Source organism: Saccopteryx bilineata, chromosome 6 (genome assembly GCF_036850765.1).
Source record: "Saccopteryx bilineata isolate mSacBil1 chromosome 6, mSacBil1_pri_phased_curated, whole genome shotgun sequence".
In the NCBI taxonomy this organism is placed as follows: domain Eukaryota; kingdom Metazoa; phylum Chordata; class Mammalia; order Chiroptera; family Emballonuridae; genus Saccopteryx; species Saccopteryx bilineata.
The window spans coordinates 79,764,241-79,789,273 of NC_089495.1; the positions used below are offsets into that span (position 1 = coordinate 79,764,241).

The 25,033-nt window shown below is 31.1% G+C and overlaps 1 protein-coding gene across 2 annotated transcripts in view; it reads left to right on the plus strand.

Annotated features, from left to right (window-relative positions):
* DACH1 (dachshund family transcription factor 1) overlaps positions 1-25,033 on the plus strand; it is a 453,518-nt gene that overhangs the window by 308,268 nt on the left and 120,217 nt on the right. Inside the window, exons 4-7 of one of the 2 annotated variants that reach the window (XM_066235505.1) lie at positions 2,659-2,814; positions 3,275-3,447; positions 15,035-15,170; positions 17,905-18,039. In XM_066235505.1, the coding sequence (XP_066091602.1) occupies positions 2,659-2,814; positions 3,275-3,447; positions 15,035-15,170; positions 17,905-18,039 (600 nt within the window). The remainder of the gene's footprint in view (positions 1-2,658; positions 2,815-3,274; positions 3,448-15,034; positions 15,171-17,904; positions 18,040-25,033) is intronic. The other variant, XM_066235506.1, reaches the window with a different exon arrangement.

The window sequence follows — 25,033 nt, forward strand, 5'->3', positions numbered from 1 at the left end:
TAGCACACAGGCGCACTCCCTCCGCGGCTTGAATGAAAGTCCCTGCGGTAGTTAACTTCTTTCAGTTTGTGTGGAACTCCGGAATGCTCTGAGGATAAATTTTTCTGTTTCTAGTTGATAAATTTGTTGTGATTTTGGGGACATATGTTGGACGCGCTGCTCACGGCGCCATTTCCGTGACGTCACTCCGGAATTTTTCTTATATATTGAAATTTCTGTCTCTTGCAAGTTCTCATGTGATCATCATAGTAAATCTTCATCTTAAAGGTATATATGTCTGTCTATATGTTTGTATGTAGGCATATTATATATAGTATATACTGGCTTATATCACTAAATACATTGGTTTAAACCAAAGCACTTGAAATTATATTTTTAATAACTATGGGCATGTCTTGTTCTGAAGTGGCCTACTTTTAATTCTTATTTATTCATGTTAATAGAGGAGATAGGTGTTATAAATAATGCAGAAATCACTTACAGCTGACTTGGTTACATATTGTATATTTTTCATCAGAGTTAGTTTCTTAATTGTTTGCTCTATTTATTACCCAAATGAGCTAACATCATGAGTATTTAACAAATGATGATTGGTGAAGATGGTGAGAAGCATTTTATGTAGTAAGAAAACTCAATCTAGTGTTACAAACTTGGTATGGGGAATTCACATATGCATGATTGCTATTTACCCTTACAGAAGGGCCTGATATAAATAGATGTGAAAACAGATAATATTTTATCTATAATCTGTTTTCCAGAATAATTTAATCAGAATTTTATCTTAATATTTTATACTTTGATAGTGTAAATAAATAGAATTATAGTGCTTCTCTATTGATATGAGTGAAATTAAAATATAGTTGGAAAAAATGTCTTTTCCTATTTATTAACTGGCAATCAGGATTCATATAGAAGAAGAAATTAATTCAAGTGAACAGAAAAACAAAAGTAGAGAAGAGTTGTAAACAGAACTTGAACAAAATCTAAAATAATGAATGTAAATAGTATTCTCTACTCCATTTATTAATTATCCTCAAATAAGTAATTTATTATGAAAACATAATACTTGAATTTGTAGGATAATTTTAATGAAATATAAAATGTAGAGAATATTATCTTTAAATTATACATTTCCAATGCAGTTCTCATATTTAGATAACATTTATTCCAAAGCTTTATTTTTATATCCAAATAGTAAATGATTATACTATAATTCTTGTTTTAATTGATATTATAAAAAGTAAACATATAATGATTTTGCATATACTGTGTGAAGATGTTTAAAATATTTTTTTACTCAGTATTATACTGACATCATGCATTTGAAAAATTTATATATTTATGTTTTTTGGATGTTTGACTAGGACCTTGATGTATGTATCAAAAAAGTTATGAGTAAAGAAATAAGGTATATAAATTTGTGATTATGAAAATAAACATTTATGTCACAGCATAGGAGCAAGCTATAAGAATTTTTTATGTGAGTCATTTCTGTATGAAGCTATAAACTTATTTTATGCCAAAAGCTGTCATGGTTTCTTATAAAATAATAAAGATAATAAAGATATCCATTTTAATGGATTCTTTTCATTGTTTAATAAAATTGCTTTGTTTGATTGCTGAAGAATTTGAATTGAGTTTCCATTATCCACTTCTGAACAATTTACTCTAAGATTCAGACAGTATTGAGCTAATGAGTTTGAATTTATATTGAACCTTAACTGTCTTCATGAAGTAAATTGAAAAAAATCATGGCAGTAACTAAGTATTCCTCATTAAAAACTGTGTCATAGAGATTTTAAAATGAGGCTTTTAATAGAGCTAAAGCATTTAAATTGGAGTTTTACCAACTTTGCTGTTTCTAAGTATATCATATAAAAATATAGTTTCTTTTTTTAAAATGGAAATCTCATAAGCTGACAAAGATATTACAAAAAAATTTTAAGTGGGTAGTTCATATATTCAAGAGATATTCAGTTAAGCATTAAATTAGTGTTAAAATAATTTAGTTTGGGGACATCAAAACTGAAATGACATTGCCACCAAAATTGAAATGAAAGTCCTTAAATGTACTGTTTTGACTTTGACACTGATATTACTACAATTGTAAACTTCTGTTTTTGAAAACAAATGATGTATTTATTGGTTCACACACATTTAGTTTAATGTTTTGACCTTATTTTCTTTTGTAAAGTTATCTTTAGCATTTTCTCTACCATGTCTAACCAGGTTGAGTATTTAATGGTTCCAGATTTAAGATTTGCTGTGTAATTAAGTGAGAAACTTTAACTCTGAATGATGACTAGGATACTGTTCAAAACACCTTAGCATTCTGTAACTATCGGTGTGAATCACTTCAAAGAAATAATTCTTTAAGTAAATAATAGAACCCATTTTATATTAAGGTGGTTAGTCAAACAGGATTAGATTCCACAAATAGGCTGTTTTAGAAATAATCATTTTTCAAAAATTTGAGAAATAAAAAAACAAAAATGAAAATAGAGGTTAGGGGAAATTTATGTACTTCAGCTTATTTCCCAAGAAATTACTTAACCAACCTCTAAGTGCAATATGCTTTATAAAAACCTTGTTTCAAGTTAATCATTAGAAGATTTGGAATGATATTGTATCCAAATAATTTATATTCATTTCCCACAGGCAGCAGTGATGGTTCTTGGGATAAGGAAGCACTGTACTCTTCCCCACCCCAGGGGTCCCAGGCTGCTGTTACCCACCCCCGCATGCCTGGAGTGCATAGCCTTCCAGTTAGTCATCCTCTCCACCAACTGCACCAGAGCCACCTTCTGCCAAATGGTACGATGGCATTTTTTAGCACTAAAAATGGTAGTTGCAAAGAAAAAATATTGTCTAATTATCAGATAGTAAAATATAGAACATAATAAACACATACTATATTAGATAACTAATTGTGATAAGTAAAAGAAAACCCTAGTATTTTAAACAAGAATTAGGCTGATCAGAAGAGTAATATCACAAAGAATTGACCATTTGTATTAAACACATAAAGAGCAGTGATGTTATTAAATTTGGCACCGAACTAGTTAGCTGTAAGTCTAATTTCCCTGAGTGGTGAGTGGGTACTGTTGCATACAAAGAGGACAAATATTTCTCATTTGACTATCATTATTAGGACATCTTCTAATGGTTTAATTTTCAATGTTGTATATTCTTAACCATTTTAATAAATGGGATATACCATGTTGCATAGTTTTATTTGACAAGAGCAATGATTATATATATGCATTTTTTATAGGACTGGAACTTCCTTTTATGATGATGCCCCACCCTCTAATTCCTGTCAGCCTACCTCCAGCATCTGTCACCATGGCAATGAGCCAGATGAATCATCTCAGCACCATTGCAAATATGGCGGCGGCAGCACAAGTTCAGAGTCCGCCATCCAGAGTTGAGACATCTGTTATTAAGGTAATTGATTCTCACAGGATTGTTTTGGCTTATACCAAACATCACCTTAAGCCACCATCTTTCAATTAATTTTTCTTATTCCAGAAGTAATTCTAAGTCCAAATAAATAAATGATAATAAATAGATTTTGAGAAAATTCTCTTGTAGAAATTAGAACCAGGCGTGAAATATTTAGGTAGTCTAGGCTAATTTCAAGTTTTCCATTTTGTCTATTAAGAGAGATAAAAATGGGAAGTTTAATGATGTGCTTAAATTTTTGTGTGTGCTATATATATATATATATATATATATATGATTGTGTGTGCATGTATGCATGCATATGTGTGTGTATGTGAGTTGTTATGATCTTACGGTATCGAAAATAGTACCTGACTTATTTTCAGAAGACCGGAGGTGTTAAATTTTGGTTCTGCTGCATACTAGCTGTGTTACCTTTGACATTAACTCAGTCTTTCTGATTCTACATCTAAAAAACAGATAAAACAGTGTTGGTGTGAAAACTTAACAATATAATAAAAATAAAAGTTTTCTTAATAAATTTAAAAGTACACTGGAAGTGGAAGATTGCATTATTGTTGTACAAACATCACATATATGTGTATATATATACAATAATCTCTCTTTTTGGAGAGGTTTGTGTATATTTTTAAATGTGTATTTATTTTTCCATTCATTTATAATGTGTATTTAAATAAAATACTTTGTATGCATTGTCAGAAAATACTAAATTTTAAACTAAGTAAAAGGTACTTACTTCATGCTGCATTATCCTTATTTAACAATTATTATCTCTTTTTTTCTGAATATAATGTATTTGAATTTAGGGACACCTCTAAAGCATGTCATGCTTAAAAAGCTCTGTTACAATTCTAATTCATTGCTGGTGGGGATGCAAAATGATACAGCACTTTTGGAAGACAGTTTTGTGGTTTCTCATAAAACTAAACATACTCTTCCAATATGATTGCATGATATTTTCCCAGCTCCTTGGTGTTTTCCCAAATGAACTGAAACACACCTCTACACTGAAACTGGCATATGAATATTTGTTTTCATAATTGTTAAAACTTAGTAGCAACCACGATGTCCTTTACATGTAAGGCATTTGACTTTGGGTGTTAAATACACAATACAATATACAGGTGATAAATAGATAATTGTATACTTGAAACTTACAGAATCTTATTAACCAGTGTCATTGTAAAATAAATTTATAAAATAAATTCAATAAAAAATAAATTTAAAAAGATATCTTTTAGTAGGCAAATAGATAAAAGATGCTGTGGTACATTGATTAGTCATAACTTTTTTAAAACATTTGTTAAGTGGAACACAGGGAACCTGATGGTGAGCCATAGTTAAACAAAGGAAGAGAAAAATTGGAATAGAGAAGTTTACTACTTACAAGTGCCTGGAGGGACCACATGGAGAGGTCAAGGCAGAGCCTAGAGAGAGTGAGGCAGGACTGAGGCAAATGCCTTTACGGTCTGTGGGTGGAGTAGTTCAGGATTCTTGGGCTTGAGCTGAATTTGTCAATTCATATCAAGAATGGGGTTTTGGTAAGCCCCACAAGCTCTTATTTGAGAAGAAACTGTTGACCACAAAGGCTACTGGGAAAATCCTGCCACAGACTTACACTGCTATGACTCTCTGGCATGCACTAACATGAGGTGTTTAGTGTCAGTTTCAGGTCCCTGAGGGCCACTTGGTCAAACCAAATAAATGCATAGGCAGCAATACCATGGAGTAATTTAGCAAAATTCTCGACACCATAAAATGTAATATTATTCAGAACTAAAAAGAAATGAGCCATCAAGCCATGAAAAGACATGGAGAAAATGTAAATGAATACTACTCAGTTAAAGAAGGCAGTCTGAAAAGGCTCTGTACTGTATGATTCCAAGTGTGTGGCATCTGGAAAAGGCAAAAATATGAAGATGCTAAAAAGATCAGTGTATGATCCACACTGATGATACTATTTTTGCCACAAAGTATGATACTATTTTTGATGGATATATATCATTATATATTTTTAAAAGGCTGTTTTACTACTTATATAAAATGTTGAATAATATACAAATTACAATTTTTTAGTTATAATAATAGCTCTATAAACAAAGATGTGTACTGGTTCCTTATATCTTTTTTTTTTTTTTTTTTGGTCACAGAGACAGAGAGATAAAGACAGGGACAGATAGACAGGAAGGAAGAGAGATGAGAAGCACCAATTCTTTGTTGTGGTACCTTAGTTGTTCATTGATTGCTTTCTCATATGTGCCTTTAACCGTGCTACAGCAGACTGAATGACCCCTTGGGCTCAAGCTGATGGACCTTACTCAAACCAGATGAGCCCGCACTCAAGCCGGCGACTTCGGGATTTCAAACCCGGGTCCTCTGCATCCCAGTCCGATACCCCATCCACTACACCACTGCCTGGTCAGGCTATATCATTTTCTGAAATATCTTAACGAGAGGAAAAATAACAAAAGATATCACAAAAGACCCAGATCAAATTCTTAAAATTCTGGCCCTGGCCAGTGAGCTCAGTCAGTTAAGGGCATTGTCACAAAACAACAAGGTTCCCAGTTCAATCCCTGATCAAATACACACTGGAAGTAACTAAAGAAAGCAAGACTGAATGTACAACAAATGAATGTTTCCCTTCCCCCTCCCCTCTCTCTCCCTTCCTCTTTCTTTCTCTCTAAAAATCAATAAAAATTAAGCCCTGGGCAGATAGCTGGTTGGCGCATCGTCCTGTTGCACTGGTTTGATTCCAAGGTCAGAGCACATATAAGAACAGTTCAATGTTCCTGTCTCTCTCTCTCTCTCTTTTTTTTCTCTCTCTCTCCCTGCCTCTCTTTCAAAAAACAAAAACAAAAACAAAAACAAAAACAAAAAAAAACCCCTTAAACTCTTTACTGAGAGAATACCAATGATTGCTACATTATCCTCAGCCAAGAACTGGGAAGAGAACTTTGGAAAATTGTACTTAGTTCTGAGTAAGGATTCCTTTGTTACCACATGATTTGTTAATCAAGGTATCACTGTGTACAGTAATTTCATTTATGATCAGGTTTTAGTAATAAGTATTACGGAGAACTCAACATTCTCCTTACATCACTTATTGACATTACCTAGGGAAAGATTGTGGCTGAAGAAAAAAACCTGAGTGTTCCCATCATTGTACTTTATAGCTACTTTTTTTTTTGAAAAAAAATTAAAGGTAGTATTAGTTACAAGAATTTAGTATTCTCATTTTTTAATGTTTATTTCATTTATTTTAGAGAGAGAGGAAGGGAGAGAGAGAGAGACAGTCAGAAACATCAATCTGTATGGGCCCTAACTGGGGATTGAACCAGCAAACTCTGATCTTTGGGACCATGCTCTAACCCACTGAGCTATTGAACATTCTTATTTTTTTTAAATAGTAAGAATTACTATAGAGAATTGTTGTTATAATACTAATTATGCAAATTCCCCTTTCAATACAAAGAAATAACTTCTTTGGTAAATTTATTTATATAAGGTTTAGATTCATAGGTAAAGTAAAACTGTGATAGAAGAGCAAATTTTATCAGTTTCAAATCAAAATGAGTGACTTAGCTTTAAACTGTGAAAATAACAATTGTAATTTAAACAGCTAATATCCACTGTTTATAAGACTATATTAAATTATTATAAGCTCCATATTAGTCTATTATGTGTCTCCAACACCCATATATCTTTACTGCTTGAAACTCTTAGAACATGAAGAGACAGAGACTTGGCATATTAGACATTGTGCATTCTACCTTCCCGCAAGGTGGATAAATTATTCTTGCATCCTCCTCACTCATTTCTATATATCTGAGATTTTGAAGAACATTTATTATATCTTTGGAAAATTTAAGAGCGAGGAAAATATTACTTAATCAAATTAAAAATTTCTACCTTAAGTTTATTATATTTTCTTGGAAGGAATATGTCTATTCATTTTTCTGTTTTCTAAACATCTGACCATATAGGTCATCTAGAGTATGTTTTTTCCTCCAGACCAAATATTCTAATTTTTTCTGATCATTTCTCATCAACATTTTTAGTTGACCATTTTTCAAAAAAAAAAAAATTACCCCTTTCCTCTGAAACCCTTCCCATATAAGAACTGTAGAAATTCTAGAAGTGAACTGGCCAGTAAAGAGATACTAAACTAACATAAACCTCAATTTGGACAATAAATGTAATAATCATAATTTATAAAATTGTTTTTCTAGTTGAAATTGTGACTCAGTAAATGTTATGCCTTTTTGATGTGGAATTCTAAGCCGATTCTTCAACTTTTACTTGTATTAAGAATTTGCATTTATCCATAGTTTATTTTCTAGTCCATTGATTTAGGCTCTTTAGATACTTTTGAATGTTAACACTCTAAACTATCATATTGTCTACTTACACTGTCTTTGTATCATTTCCAAATTGTAAAAGGTTGTATTGCTTGTATTGCCTTAAATCACTGAGGAAAATAAAGAGTATAAATCAAGAGATCAATTCTTCTTGTCATTGAAGAATTCCTAATAGGCTGAAATGGTCTACTAATTGATTCTCTTTGGGTATAATTCATCAAGTAACCCCAAATCCCCTTAATGAATCAATATTTTTCTCACATTTTATTTAATACATTCACAATGATATCATAAGGACTTCATAAAAGGGTTCTTGCTGAAACAAATTGAAAGGAAGAAAGGCAGTAAGTATATTTTAGGGGCTTAAAACTTGGATTATGGAGGAAGACTTCTTGATTTATATTTCTGCTTTACTACCTCATACTCATGTGACCTTAAACAGGTTATTTAATATCTTTGTTTTTGTTTTCTTTTCTGAACAATGGAATTAATATCATTGCTACCTCAATAGGTTGTCATAATGATTAAATTAGTATTTATAAAATCATTAAAAAGCTTTGTACACTGATATTAACTTTATCTTATTGCTAGTTATATTTTCTCCAAAGATATTTACAATCAGCTGTTTAAAAAGAAGTTCTAGAATCTTATAAGGAATTCATGCCAAGTTTTAAAATTTAGTCACAACTGTTTAACAAGACCTTTCTGTCGCCCTCTCCCCTTTGCTCCCTTTTTCTTGTGCAGCCCTGTTCCCTTATCAAAAGTGTTATATTTTGCTTTGGGGCAGTGCAGTCATATACAGAACAGATTTGTAAATGTATATGTTTTCATATTTTATTTTTCTTCAGGGAAAATATAGAATTTTTTTTTGTAATTTAGCAACATTCAAATTATTCTACATTGTTGAATAAACATATTTTTCATACTACATTATGGAATTTTCTAAGAATAGGGAATGTGAGTTAAATTTGTTAATTTTATCTGCTGACCTGGTGGTGTGTATGTATGTATGTGCATGTGTGCATGCTAGCTAGCATGTGTGTGAGTGTGAGTGTGTGTGTGAGAGAGAGAGAGAGAGAGAGAGAGAGAGAGAAACACATCATGACCTTCTCATTTAAAGAATTAAGCCTTGAAAATGACATTCAAAACCCACAGAATAAATGTTCCATTCCCTAAAGCAGATTTTTAAAATACTATAATAGTAAATAGGACTTTACATGCATAAAGTTTAAAATGTTTAGCAATTATAAAAACTAGAACCAGAGTGACCTGATTTTCAAAGCAAATTAAAATATTAGAGCAATATTATGGGCCTCATGTTTGTTTTTAGGGACAGGATAGTTTATTTTGGAAAAACTATAAATAACTCTAGATGTACTGTATGCAGTACTTTTAGATATAAATGTTCTTGCACAAAAATAGATTTTATAAAATTTTTTCTTGCATATGGAAAAATAGGTATGTTCTTTTAATGTTTTGGTACTGATATTAAATGTGGAAAAAAGACAGTAACAAAGATAAAAAAAATATTAAAACACAACCACCAGTAAATATACCATATATCACTGTTGTCAAACAGATCTCATATATTTAAATTCATGAACTATTAGCAAAACTAAAAAATAAACTCATTTTTCATCTTTGGAGAATTCTAAGAAATTGATTCTTTTAAAAGACAAATAAAGGTTTAAATAAAAGTGTGGAGTCAAGCATTTCCCATATAAGCTATATTTCAGGATGACCAAATAATTTTCTAGAGAAATTCTGTTCATAAAAATCTTCTAACAAATAAATGAGTATGAAATGTTATATTAAGAATATCACCAAATTATTTACTTATATATAAGCAGAGCCTAGGATACTGGCACATATTAGGTGTTCATTAAATACTCTTTGAATGAGTAAACTTAAGTATGAGTTGTCTTAAAGTTCAAGAATTTAGGTTACACAAAGTTCTAGTTAACTTCAATTTTTGAATTAATAGTTATATCAATAAAACATTTAATGTTAGAGATGTCCTCTCCCCACTACTATTGCATATTTAGTGAGGACATTTTTAACTGATAGATAAAAATAAAAACAATAAAAAGAAAGCCATATGAAGTAAGGTAAAATTTAAAAATCCTTTAGAGAAATGAGTTTTGATTATTTTGATTAGCTCAAAGAAAATATTATAAGTTGTTAAAATATAATCTATTCTATGGTGGAAAGGGAGGCACTTAAACATTGCAATTTTTAAAATGTTTAATCACATGTATAAAAAAATACTGAACATTTTTTTACTTTTCACTTTAAAATGTATCATTTTGAATGCCACCTTGGTTTCAGAACTATCCTAGAGACCAATACTTCTTGTTCTACCCGGAGGTAATAAATGCAGTTTTTCCTTTATTGTTATTCTGTTAGCATTAGTTTATTAGTGTGACCTTTTTTTTCCCTTTCAGTGAGAGAGTATTCCTCTTAAATTTTCTCATTTATTACTGTGGCTAGTTTTATAAAGATGGAACATTGCGAAAGATTGTGTTTTATTGATTGGTGGATTTATGATGCAGGACTATAAAACAGTGTGTTGAAGTATTAAATTAAATATTCTTCCTCTTTGTCCTACTTCAGACCCATCTTGGAGGGTAAAGGTTATTACACAAATGAAATGATAAATCCAGTTTACAGAGTTTCCCTATAGACATTGAACTGCTTTTTTCTTATTATGTTTGAATAAAACTCATTATCTATTTTGTTTTAGTAATAATTATGAGATTCATTTCTAAGTAATTCTTTACTGTCTCCATTATTCTCTATCTTATAGCAAACCTTGGAAAGGCAAGCATACAAATATGATAAAAGAATTAAGCTGTTGAAATTAATTTATTGTACAACAGTGTATTAAAATTTTACTTGCTCAATGGATTTTACTTTAATGAAATTCTTCAAAGAACAATACATCGTGTTCCAAAGATTGAAATTATACATTGAGCGAAATGATTGAATATGTTGTATCTCAATTTATAGAAAGTTTCAATTGAATACTTAAGCTTTTAAATCATAAAATAATTGCATAAATTAAAATATTTTATTTCAATAAAAGTATTAAGTATTGTTCTTTTATCCTTTGTTCAGACAGAAAATATAATTAAAGTAAAAATAAGCTAAAGTTTATTTTTGAATTATTTTATTATGTGATCTTTAGAGTATTTTGACTGTATAAATGTACAAGTGAATAATGCATAAATAAAAATAACTATCAGAGTAAGCTTTGACAATGAAATATATTGACAAATGAAACACTTTTTATACTTATTTCCAAAAAAATTAACAAAAGATTGCTTTTTTAAAAAAAAATTTTATTTATTCATTTTAGAGAGGAGAGGGAGAGACAGAGAGAAGTGGGGGAGGAGCTGTAAACATCAACTCCCATATGTGCCTTGACCAGGCAAGCCCAGGGTTTCGAACCAGCGACCTCAGCATTTCCAGGTTGACGCTTTATCCACTGTGCCACCACAGATCAGGCCAAAAAAATGCTTTTTAATGGTATAAGCATTATTCCTGGAGTGTTATTCATTAAATATATAAGTATTTTATGAATTAAATACTCAGGAAATTAAAGTTTCTCTTGTTTTTCATTAACACTACTATGATATCTATTATGTCAGGAAACTCACACTTGCAAAATGATTTTAGAGGGATTGATTTACTTTAAGACTGTGCTTTATTCAGCGAAACATGTGACACTGCAATTAAAATCACTTACATAATTATTAAGAGAAATAATAAAATATACTGATGTGATGCCCTATTGAAGAAAATAGAATGTTAATTTAGAAAATTTTAATTATATAAAAATATAACAATGTTCTTTCCAAATACATACCATGTGTTTCTATATAATCTAAGTGTTGAGTTAAATGTATTAGAAATTAGCTTTAAAAGATAGACAAGTTTGTGTTTTCTATTTTGTTTGTTTTATAGAGTTTACATTTAATGTTATTTTCTATTATTTTCAGGTGAACTCTATTCGAATTTCCAGACTCTTTATAGGGTATCTCTGGACATGTATGCAGTTAGCTATAGCATAGCCTATTAATACCTTTATAGACACTTTTAAGGAGTTCCACTAAATCTATAAATTTTCTCGAGCAAGCTAATTGTAAATTTTAACACTTGGGGTCTATATGTGTGTCTCACTCTTTCCTGCTCCACCACTGTCTTTTACCCATTTGCAGTCTTTCAAATGCAACCTCATATGAACTTAGATAGGGAAATATATTTTGTGATGTTCACATTTTCCAATATAGCAGTGAATTTTGTTATTTGCTGATAATAGAGCATTTAATTTTTAACTTTTGATAAATTAAGTTAAAGGGTTAGTGTTATAGTAGAATATATCTCTTCTTTGGGAAGTGTTAATTGACCTTTATAGAAACAAGTCCACACATTTTTGACCCATTCAAAAGCTCCTAAGAATTCTTTACAAGTGATCTTTACAGGATTTTAATATACCCTGCAACTTGTTTTATTTATTGATTTTTAGAGAGAGAGAAAAGAAGAGAAAGACAGAGAGAGAGAAAAATTGATTTTTCATTTCAGTTGTTTATGCCTTTATTGGTTGATTCTTGTATGTGCCTTGATCAGGATCAAATATGCAACATTGTTGTATCCAGAAGATGTTTTAACTAACTAAGCTACCTGTTCAGGGTATGCATTGCATCTTTTGAGCATAAAATTTAGTTGTTTCTTTCTTTTGGTTATAATATTGTTTGTTTTTTTTTTCTTTTTCAAATCTTTTGTCATGAAAATTCTTATGACATTGTTTATTCCATGAATTATATTCTGGGAAATCATTTTGTGCATGACTTTTGGATGAGGGCTTGGTAAATTTTTTCTTGCTATTTTTATTTATTTGTCATGCTCCTCCAAAGTTAAGCCTCATCATATCAGTTTATTGTCGATGTTCAGGACTGAAAAAATTAGAAGAGTATGAAATGAGTGGTGCTCAATCTTGGGTGAACATAAAAATCACCTGGAGAGCCTTAAAAATACTGATGACGGGGTCACACTTCAGACTCAGTGTGTATAGAGCTGCTGTAATGAAACATCACAAAGCAGGTGGTTTAAAACAACCGAAATTTATACTCTCACACTCTGGGGTCTAGAAGTCTGAAATCAGATGTCAGCAGAGTGCTTTTTTTGACATTCTAGATAGTACCCCTTACCTGGCCTCCCCAACAGCTGGTGGCCGGCCACAATCTTTGCCACTCTTTGGCTTGCAGCTGCATAATTCCAGTCACACCTCCACCTTCACATGGCATTTTCTCTCATTTTAACATTGTCTTCATGGAAGGACAACAATATTCCACTGTAGCATTATTTTTAAAAATTATTGTTTGAGAAAGAGAAAGAGACATCTACTTGTTGTCCCACTTATTTATGCATTCATTGGTTGCTTCCTATATTTGCCCTGATCGGTGATCAAACCTGCCACCTTGGTGGATGGAGATGATGTTGTAACTAACTGAACACCCTGGCCAGAGCATCATTTTAACGAATTACATCTGCAAAGACCCTCTTTTCAAATGAAACCACATTCAATCTTTTCTGGGGACACAGTTCAACCCATAATACTGTCACTGAGCTAGTATCTCTGGGCATAAAGTCCAGGAGTAGACATGTTTAAGAACTTCCCAGGTGATTCTAATTCAAAGCAGGCTTGTGAACTATCACTGGGCTAATCGAACCTCTGAGGCCAAGAACATGAATTACCCTCATTCTCATGGTAGTACAAACCCTGAAGCTTAGTTTTTGTTTTTCATATTACATTAGCCATTTATATTTTCAGTATAGGCTTCTATAGAACAATTACACTTTAGAGCTTCTTCTTATCAATTTTTAAAATTATTCTTTATTATTATTTACATCATTGTACCCCAATAAAAATGGTTTACTATTATGTATAATGTAGAAGTTTATGTCTACCTTCCCAAATTTTTATTAATTATTAAAAAGACAGTTCTTTTTTTTCTTTTAACAGAGGCAGAGATAGACAGGGACAGACAGACAGGAACGGAGAGAGATGAGAAGCATCAATCATCAGTTTCTCGTTGCGTGTGGCGACTTCTTAGTTGTTCATTGATTGCTTTCTCACATGTGCCTTGTCCGCGGGCCTGCAGCAGACTGAGTAACCCCTTGCTGGAGCCAGCGACCTTGGGTCCAAGCTGGTGAGCTCCTTGCTCAAGCCAGATGAGCCCGCGCTCAAGCTGGCGACCTCGGGGTCTCGAACCTGGGTCTTTCCGCATCCCAGTCTGATGCTCTATCCATTGCGCCACCACCTGGTCAGGCAAGACAGTTCTTTTTTAAAGGCTTATGTGTGATGATATCTATAGGTATAAATATATTACTGTTTTAAAAAAGAAAATATTAACAAATGAGTACATTTCTTAATCTGTAAGTCCATTTATAATAGCTTATTGGAGATAGTCATTCAATATATTTAAATGTCAATTTAATGGATATGGAATGGACCCAGTAAAATAGTATCAGGAAACATGATATCAAGTGTCCCTAGGATACAACTAATCACTTATTTCTTCAATTTCCCTTTCTACATTTGTGTGGTTGAACTGGAGCTAGGAGTAGCAAGTAGTCTCAAATTTATTAAAATCAAAGGATACTATTCTAATATTAAAATACTTGATTTCTATGATGCCTTAAAATGTGACCATCCAAGTGTGTCCAGAGCAGTGCCATGATGACATAGCTGTTAACTCCTCTGGTATTATTATTATCGTCTGTCATGTTGATAATTTGCATGCCAAATGATCCTTAGACATTAGCTGAAGTAACAGAATATATTTAAAGATTTCTATAAATTAAAAATTGTCTAAAATTGCAACCTGCTTTGTTCTGTTAATTGTTTGTTGTCTAAAAGGTTCTAAACTGGATGTTTTCATTGGCCTCCCTATCTATCCAAAGAGAAGACTGACATGTGTCCCCACTACGGTGCTGTTTACCTATGGATCCACTTTCCACTCTAGCCTTTCGCTGCTTTGGCTTTTGCTCAAGATAAAAGGTGTCTTTGAATACAGCTAAATGTCAGTGAAAAGTGTGTTTATTGTCTTCACATTTCTATAGTGTTGAGAAAAATCAGCATTCCTTAATTTAAGGTCCAATCTATTTACCTCTTTTCTTCCCCCTCCCTTCCCATGGTGGTGTAGGAGCGGGTTCCCGACAGCCCGTCGCCCGCCCCCTCTCTCGAGGAGGGCCGAAGGCCTGGCAGCCACCCATCATCTCATCGCAGCAGCAGTGTGTCCAGCTCCCCAGCACGGACTGAGAGTTCTTCTGACAGAATCCGTAGGTCTCATACTTTTACTTGTCACCGTTTTCAACTTTATTAGGTGCAGCTGGCTTTTCTAATCAAAAGGCCCTCATTCCAAACAGATCTCAGATGTATCATGTTCTGAAGCTCTGTAGCAATAGCCATCTCTCAAAATTATGTTTGCCAGTTTGCAATATCATGAGGCATAGTACTACATTAACAAGTTCTGATATAAACTCCCTCTCCTTGATGCCACACATAAAGATTTGAGCTATGAAACAGAGAAAGTAAGTAACCTTCTAGATTAGTTTCTGAAGTAAACACCTCCAGCTCTCCACTATCTAGTGTCTAAGTATGCTGTTTATTTACAGTTTATTCATCTTTATTCTTTCTTCTCTCTCTTTTCTTTCAATCCTACCCTTGCCATGTTGAAATTCACTATTTTTTAAAATGCATCTTTCCATTGACAAAGATGTCCACAAAGAGGAATGAAAAATAGAATTAAGAACAGTTGATCTTAAAACAAATTTCTTAATAATACAAATGGTGAATAAAGGGCTTAAATGTGGTTAAATTATAGGATTTGAATTAGTAAGTTAATAATGAATATTGTCATATATTATTATTAAATTTAAAAAAGTAGTCTATGTTTTATTTCATAATCACACTTTCAGATATTTAATCTTGATTCTCATGGCCAAAAAAATTAGAGTAAATTTAAATTAACTGGCTACTGTATGCCTGTACAAGAACCAAATATTTTTTTCCAATATAATAAACATATTAACATTGACTTTTTTTGTTGCTAAAAACCAATGTTTATTGTATCCTTTCCAGGATATAATTATTATTTTATGAAATTTTGCTTAGCATAAACTTCATCTAATTACACAAAATTCCTTGGCGTTATTTGGTTATTGAGAACATTATCATAAGAGGAAAAACATTTCCTACAAAGTATTTTTATAAGTTATAAAGGAACACTTGCATATTGTTTTAGAAAAAGAAAAATATTTTTATACTATATAAATAGAAATATTGGTACATAGGAAAAATTTGAAAGTTTTGTTATACATTCATGGTTTTTTATTTATAATTATATTATTTTTTAAATTTTTGACAAAAACAAGAGTATTTTTTGCATTTGTTTACTACCATAATCGTTTGAATGAAAATATATAGCCATACAGACACACATCTATATATATATGCACACATATATATATGTATATGCATACATATACATGCATGTGCATATATGTGCATGCTTCTTTTAATGTTATAAAATTATTTCAGACTAACATAAACATTTCAAAAAAAAATAGACTCCTTGCATATTCATTGCCCAGATTTATACAATCAATTGATCCGTGTAAAAGAGATATCCTGGTTAAAAGCATAATGCCACCTTAGTGCCCTGTAACAGACATCGGTTTCTTTACCTTAATTACTTCATTGGTTATTTTCTACAAATAAGGAATTTCTCCTACATAATCTTAGAACAATGATCAAGATTAGGAAATTAAGATTATTATAGTATTATTTTCTGAACTATAAACCGTATTCAAATTTTACCAACTTTCCTACCAATAGTTTTTCCTCATTAATGCTCTTTATAATAATTCTTTGCTTTTACTGGTTCAAAAACCTATCTAGGATCACACATTGCAATAATTTGTCATATTCTCTTAGTTTTACTAATCTGCAACAGTTTTTTTGTCTTTTAATATTTTGATGGTTTTGAACCATGAAGGCCATTTATATTGTAGAGTGTCTCACAGTTTGGAATCTTTTGATATTTCCTCATGATTTGCTGTAAGTTGTACATTTTTGGCAGGAGTCATACAGACGTGGTAGAGTGTCCTCAGTGCATCTTTCAGGAGATATGATATTTCTCCCATATTAGTGATAACTTTCACTTGGTCAAGTTGGTATCTCTCTGATTTCTCTACTGTAAAGTTTCTTTTAAGTTTTTGTAGATAATAAGTATCTTGTGACTAATCATATTTTAAGACTATATAATTAGTCTATCAAAATTTCACTCCATGTTTAAGAAGCAGCCATTGAAATTTCTTCACTGAAACAATTATTACTATAGGGATTTTCAAATGGTAATATCTAATATAGTCTTGTGATATGTTAAAAATATTTATTTTCCAGAAAAAAGGTTTTCTGGATGCTTCTTCCAAATTTTGGACAAAACCAAGATTTTGATAGAGAATTTATAAAGAAGTTTATTTACTGAATTATGAAAATGATAAGTGTTTAGTCATCTACGTATCATTTTAATAGTGACAGCTTACTCTTGTTCAAGAAAATAATTATTGTGTTTAATCATTTAACCATTTAATAGATATTAATTGGATACTAGAAACTGAGTTCAAATCCACTTTTAAGTGAGTATTTTAATATCTATAAAACCTTGCACTTTTTGACTAGAATAGAAATATGGAAACAGTTATTTCAGTGCCTTACTTTGTTGAAAACTCTACTTGTTCTCTAATGCCACTAGAATTCATTTCTTACATTTTAACTTCACGGTGTTAAATATCATTCTGATGTTATATAAGATAAATTTGTTTGATTTTTATTATTTTTCTGCTTATCTTCAGAAATGATCATGGTTATCAATTCTTACAGTATTCTTAGAGATAGAGTATAATTTTAAATTTAGACCACCATATGTTATATTTCCTTGAGTCTATAAGTAAGTAATTTATGTAAACATTGTACATTATGGTCTTTTTCCATTTGTTTTGGACTTGACAGCTGTTCATCAGAATGGGTTGTCCATGAACCAGATGCTGATGGGTTTATCACCAAACGTACTGCCTGGGCCCAAAGAGGGAGATTTGGCTGGTCATGACATGGGACATGACTCAAAAAGAATGCATATTGAAAAAGGTAATATATGATTATATGACCTTGCTTTTCCTGCTCAACATATGAACTAGATTTAATTACAGAATAAAGTCTCTTTTTAGATTAAATAACAGGTGGGATATAAACAGTTAAAAAACTTACAATAGTAAGTAAAAATTAAGCCTCTTAACAAAAAGAAGGTATATGAATGAAGACCGGATGCTTTTCTTCTGTACAACAGGTAGGTGCTAATTTATTTTCCAGGACATTAAAAACAAGAAAATTATTTGTTTTTTTACCTCTGAGTACTGAAGGTGTATTTGTCTTTCTTAATACTTTTAGGGCCAGTTGTCATTTTGCTTAGCATGAAAGAACAACAGCAATATACAAAGGATTATTATGAATATTTTTGTATTAAAATACACATGGTCATGGGACCAATCAGGAAACAGAATTGAATCTTATCAGCCAGTATACTAGTAGTTGTTTCAGAAATGTATGTAACAAATAACAAATCCCAAATTGTGCAAAGCTGCCAACATTTTCTAGTTATATTCTAGTTTAATTTGTATCAACCTAACTAATTTTAACAGGCAAAGTTTTCATGCCCTTTTTCATGAAGTGCTTTTATGAAGCAGTTGAAATATTATTTTAGTCTACATGTGAGAAATTTATGCTAGTAGTTGCAAATTCATGTTTTCAATTGGTAAGTTTTGAATCTCTCCATATTTTTTTCACTTATTTAATATCTTGAAATTTAATAATACTTGAAATAATACTAGGTACTTTGACTATCTTTTGACATGAGTATTAAATGTTATGAAAAGAATTACTTATTTGGAAAACAATGCATAAAAGGCACAATCAACTGTCAAGAAGGAAAATGAACAAAATTAGACATTTAAATAATAAATTAGAAAAAAATTATTGGAGAAAGACTAAGTGAAGGTGAAACAACATTTTCCCCCAAAAAAGACTATTCACAAAAAGTAAATTTGTTTACATAAAACAGTATTTATTGAATATTAAAACAGCTCTGCTGAGCCTTTTGGGAGAAAGAATGTGGTATTTCTAAGAACTAGACTATCTGTATTATGGAATGTCAATGAGAAAATGATAATCTTTTTTAGATGTTAACATGCCACAATCTAGGCACACTTGAGAGTCAACAGCATTAAGGCTATTTTCTGATTATTAGATTTTTGATACTAATTATAAAACTATTTGAAATTTTATATCAAGTATTATTATTAAGGTGGGCTAACTATAGGCAGTGCATCAATGGGCCAGATAGTCTCGAAATGTCTATTACTAAGGTTTCCACAAGTTCTTTTTCAACAATAAATAAAAATGTTATGTATCTCTCTATAAATAGTGTGTTTTGTATACTTTGACATATATTTTTTATATTCAATTAAAAACATGTAGAAATATGAATGTTACTATAGTGAGAAAATACAAAACTTCATAGAGGATTTAAGTTTTAAATAATGATATTTAAATATAAGAATTCATTGTTTGGATTAAGCAGCCATTCGCCACTAGGGTTCTTCAATAGAATAAAGCCCGACAGAACATGATTTCTCAAAGTTCCCATGGATGCCACATAACTAGTTTCAGTTGAAATTCATAAAAGAGAAGTTAGTTATAATATATAACAAAAGTCAGTCTATTAGATCATAATTCTCTTGCAGAAGTGTGATGTGAAAGGGCTGAGAGAGCAATATAAGAGTCCAGATAGACCTAGTAGTGAGGAGATCACCAGCAAAGGCTTGACCAATGACATGATTGAAATAGTGAATCTCACTTCTGTTATTGGTGGAGAACTTCCATCACCTGATGTTTCAAGTAAGGTAGACCTACAAATTTTGTAACTATTTCTTTTTTCATTAGTAATGAGTTCCATCTATCTATCTATCTATCTATCTATCTATCTATCTAATCTATCATCTATCCATCCATTCATTTATCTATCATCTATCTATCATCTATCTATCTATCTATCTATCTATCTATCATCTATCTCTCTATCTATTCTTTTATCTATTGTTTGTCATTATAATTTTGTAACCATGGAGCCTTTCCTGAAATGCCATCTTAGATTGACCTAGGGACCCTGCTTCTGGTTTTCCTGCATGCCTGCACATTAACCTTTGTTACAACATTTGCCTTGTTCTTTGGGAGTTACTTCTTCACCCATCTGCTTCTAGTACTAGACTATAAATTTCTTGGAGTTATCTGCGTATTACTTTTGCTTACAGCAGACCAAACAATCTATAAAATGCACACAAATCTGGCCTGACTATAAGAAAGTTCTAAGAGATGGTGAAGAAAAGTTAAAACAACTGTAAACATTACACTCTTTAAGGATTAATAGGAAGACAGAAGGTAGAATTACATAACCTTTAGAATTTACCTTTATATGAAACATTAGAATATTCTATTAATATGCACAAAACCTTTTTAATTACTAATGGTACTTCTTATCACATTGAAGTTTTTAAAATGGTTTTGTTGTCAGAATAAAGATCTGGACCATATCCATACAATTTTCAACATTTTAATTTATATTTTATAAGGAAAAGTAAGTTTTTATTTCAATGATAAGTAAAACTACCATTAACGTTTATTCTATGATTTCAAGTATAGTTATATAAAATGGAAATTGTGATAGATATTGATAGTTATACTTAGTGTTGTGTTATATGTTGCTCTTTCTCTTATATACATTCTCTTTTTATTTTTTTAGCATACTGAATTAATACTATATAGTCATAGGTTTTCTAGATTGATAAGGTCTACTAAATTAAATATTGTTTTCTTTCATGACTATGTTAATCATGTAACTTATACTAGCTCTATAAGTTTCTTACTACACATATTGGTATTAATACAAGTGAGTTCATTTAGACATTTGTAGAGAAATTAACTATATATTTTGTGTCATTTTAGGCTTGGACTTTTTATATATAATGTGTTACTAACCACTTTCAATCAATAAAAGATGATAATTTTAAAGAACCATTGATGTTAAAAACAGATACAATTAATGAGTATGTTGAGAGTCACGGTGGTCTAAACTCTTAAACATCAGTAATATTTAAACATTTTTAAATAATTGAAATATTAAAAAGTTAATGACTCCACTTTATTGGATAGACTATTTGAGCCATTGTTAGCTGGAGGGACCAGTGACTTTACATGAAAAAATACTAAGTGGTGAGTAAGTTTGCTCCTTATTTTTTAAAATAATACAGGTTTTTGATCCTAAAAATAGTTTAATTATATTCAAAATATAAATATAAATATTAGTTAATATATCAAGAAATAATTGACATTATTATTATTATTTCAGTCATTCCCAGTGTAAGGATAAATGCTTTTAGTCTTATGAACTTTAACTAAAATTAGGAATTTTTCAAAAATATGTGCCGAGGCATACATTATACCACTCATAACTTCAATAACAATTTTAAGTCTTTCACTTTTCTAAACATATTTTACAATTTCTAGCACTTTCTGGGTTATAAAACCCATTGCTGGTGTTTGCTCTCAGTCTAAATTTAGTAGAATAGATAATAATAATTGACATTTGAAATATATGAATACACTCACTGTTTCTTTATGCTGCACCTCTCTATCTCCACATATTTGTCCACTAATGTTAGTGTAAAGTGTTAGTTTCTCATGCATAAGTTGTTTCTTGGTTTTTATAAGTTGATGCTATTCTTGAGCAAGTTGTATACCTTGCATGTAGCTTCATCTGCACATTTTTTGTTGTTTTAGGATTTATCTAATTTTTAATTTACCCAAATTAAATATAACACACAAACAAAGCAATAGCATTAGCTTTTGTCAGTTATAAAAACAAGCATTTATACTTGGACTAACTAATAAATAATTTATGTTAGTGTATTTCAGTTTTAGATTAAGAATGCCAAAATAATGTAATCAATTGGTAAATATATACTGAAGGCTAGATATATGAAATAAACCATAAGAAATGAAAAACCTACCCCTTGGCTATAATAGTACAGATCTTTCTTCTTTTGCTCTTTGTTTCTTTTCTTTTTCTTTTCCATTCCTCCCTCCCTCCCTCCCTCCCTCCCTCCCTTCCTCCCTTCCTTTCTTCCTTCCTTCCTTTCTTTTGTGAGAGAGAGATCGTAGGGCAAATAGGGACAGACAGACAGGAAGGGAGAGAGATGAGAAGCATCAACTCATAGTAGTAGCACTTTAGTTGTTCATTGATTGGTTTCTTATATAGATACAAGCCTTGATGGGGGTGGTGGCAACTGAGCCAGTGACCCGTTGCTCAAGCCACCAACCTTGGTCACAAGCTAGTGACTATGGGGTCACCTCTTTGATCCCTCGCTCAGGCTGTCAATCCTGTGGTCAAGCTGGTGAGCCTGTGCTCAAGCAGAATGAACCCTGCACTCAAGCTGAGCTGGCGACCTTGAGGTTTCAAACCTGGGTCCTCAGCATCCCAGGTTGACGCTGTATCCATTGTGCCACCACCTGGTTATGAGCCTTTATTTGTTTTCAGAAAAATTATAAAAACCTTTTACCTATTGGTAACTTTTGCAGGATTTTCTTTATTTGTGACACCCATCATTTTAGAAGCAGGGATAATTTAAGAAACAGATTGTATTGGGATTTTATGTCAAGCCGCAAAACACTTCTTTTATGACATACTCTGCTTAGTGGGCAGTGCTCAAGACTTCTAATTATTAACATGCTTGTATAAAGGTTTTCATTTTGATACTCTGAATTTGAAGACAGAGAACTAAAGGCAATAGTTAGTAAACTGACCATAATTGGATTTCCTCTCTTATTCCTGTTTTATTCTTAGCTTCTAAACTGTGCACCATTTTTCTATAAAACATCTTTTGTAAATAACTATGCTATCTATTACTTGTCTCATTTGTGGAAATAATTTTTGATATACATTTCTTTTTATACATTTTTCATTTCTTTTTTAAATTCTAGCTTTACTTGAATTAGGATCAGCTATTCGAAATTCTGGATTAACATTACACAAATTAATTAATATTAAATGTTAGATTTATGTACATTACAAACCTGAATTTATATTGCACGTGACTATATAGATGTGCATAGAATGAAAGCCCCTTTTCTTTACACATTTCTGTATTTTGATAATGTTAACACATATATATAGTGCTATGAGCATTTTTAAATTTTAAAATTAAAAAATTCTCTAATATGTAACTTCTTGTTCACCTTTATTCTTTAGATATATTTCTCTTGGCATATCTCAAAATCTTTTATGAAATATTCTGTCTAAATACCCACTTGAGTGATTTTACTCTACACTTTCCAAGCCTGTGAAGTAGAGATATTGTCATTAATGCCAATGCTTTTAATTCTCAGTTCAGAACACTGGACATTATATTTTTCTGTATCCCAGAACTCTTAAGTAGATGGCAGATTTCACTTGCAAAGCCACCCACAGCTCAGATGAAACTTCCTTACATCACTGATTTATTTTATGAATTATGTTTCAATAAGCAGAGCTTCCAATAATATTTTAATGACAATTTAATAAAATCCTTATGATGAGATTCACATTTTCTACCTATAATGATGGGAGATTGGTATAAAATATGGGCTTTATTATTTATATATTTTTTCTCATAAACCTTGTTGACTGTCACACTGAACCTTCGTGTTTTGCAAATATCCTCCTCTGTCCTTTTCCAGATGATTCAGATGCTTTTCTTACCTGGAAATATTTGTCTCCTTTTTCATTAATGCTCAGCCCAGAATTGTTTTAGGCGAAAGTTTTGTCTTCTCATCATCTTTGTACACTTAGCACAGAGTCTGCCAGTAATGGGTACAGTGAATTTCTTTTCAGAGTTACATGAGATAGTGTATGTCTGGAGCACTTAACCCACATAAATATTCCATGAAACCATTAGTACTATCAAATTAGCTAATTGGGTATATAGCTTGATTTTATAGATGGGAAAATATACATATTGTGAACCAATGGCTTAAAATATTATTTGTTTATAATTCTTAGTATCCCAATTATCATGATTTATGCTTGATCTCAAATAGGAAAACTGACATAAAATATTTTTGAGAATGTTTTGATTGCATATGACAAAGTTGAAATGCGTACAGTTTTGGAACAAAACATTAAAAAAAAACTATGCTAATCAGTTTATTTCTACATCAATGTTTGTGAAAGTAATTGCCAGAATACATTTTTATATTAAAATAATCTTAATTTCTTCAATATAATTTTTTGAGCCTGAATTTATACAGTAATGTATTCAGGAGAAACAACTATGTTTACTTCCATAAAGCATAAGAGGTATCAGCTCTTAGATATAGATGGGTCACAATAAATTGGGTTCCAAAATCAAAGAGAGTCCTCCATGACAGACAAGAACTCTGTTATGAACTGTTCACACATGCCACTTGTAAAATGAACTACTTTAATTTTGCCAAAGTAAACTTTACATTTTCTAAGATTTTTTTATTATGTAATTAATATGAATATTATTAAAAGTAACAGAACCATTTGTTGATACAGAAGACCTCAGTTTCTTCTCCAATACATCTATAACTTTATATGTTGGTATCTTATTTGGATACATAGAAAGTTGAATCATTTTAATATTTGTGGTTAATTTTCATGAGTTACAGGCCAGAGATTTGAGAGTAGTCTTATATACATGATAAATAATAATATACATTTATAGTAGCTTTACTTGTGGTCAGATAGAATGTCTTTCTTCACTGAAAATTCATAATTAACTAAAATTATTTCATTTATTCTGCTTTATTTTTTGAGCCCTTTTGATAGGCGTAGAACAACTCAGATCTTCACTGTTTAAAATATATATTTATGTAGACATGCCAATTGATAATATTTTTATAGCATTAAAAGTGAGGTAGCGAGTAAAATCTAGTTTTACATATTAGTTCCACATATAAATTTGCTTTATTTAATGATTTATTTATGAATCAGTATAAAAGCCTTTATTTTATTTCCTTCATTTAAGAT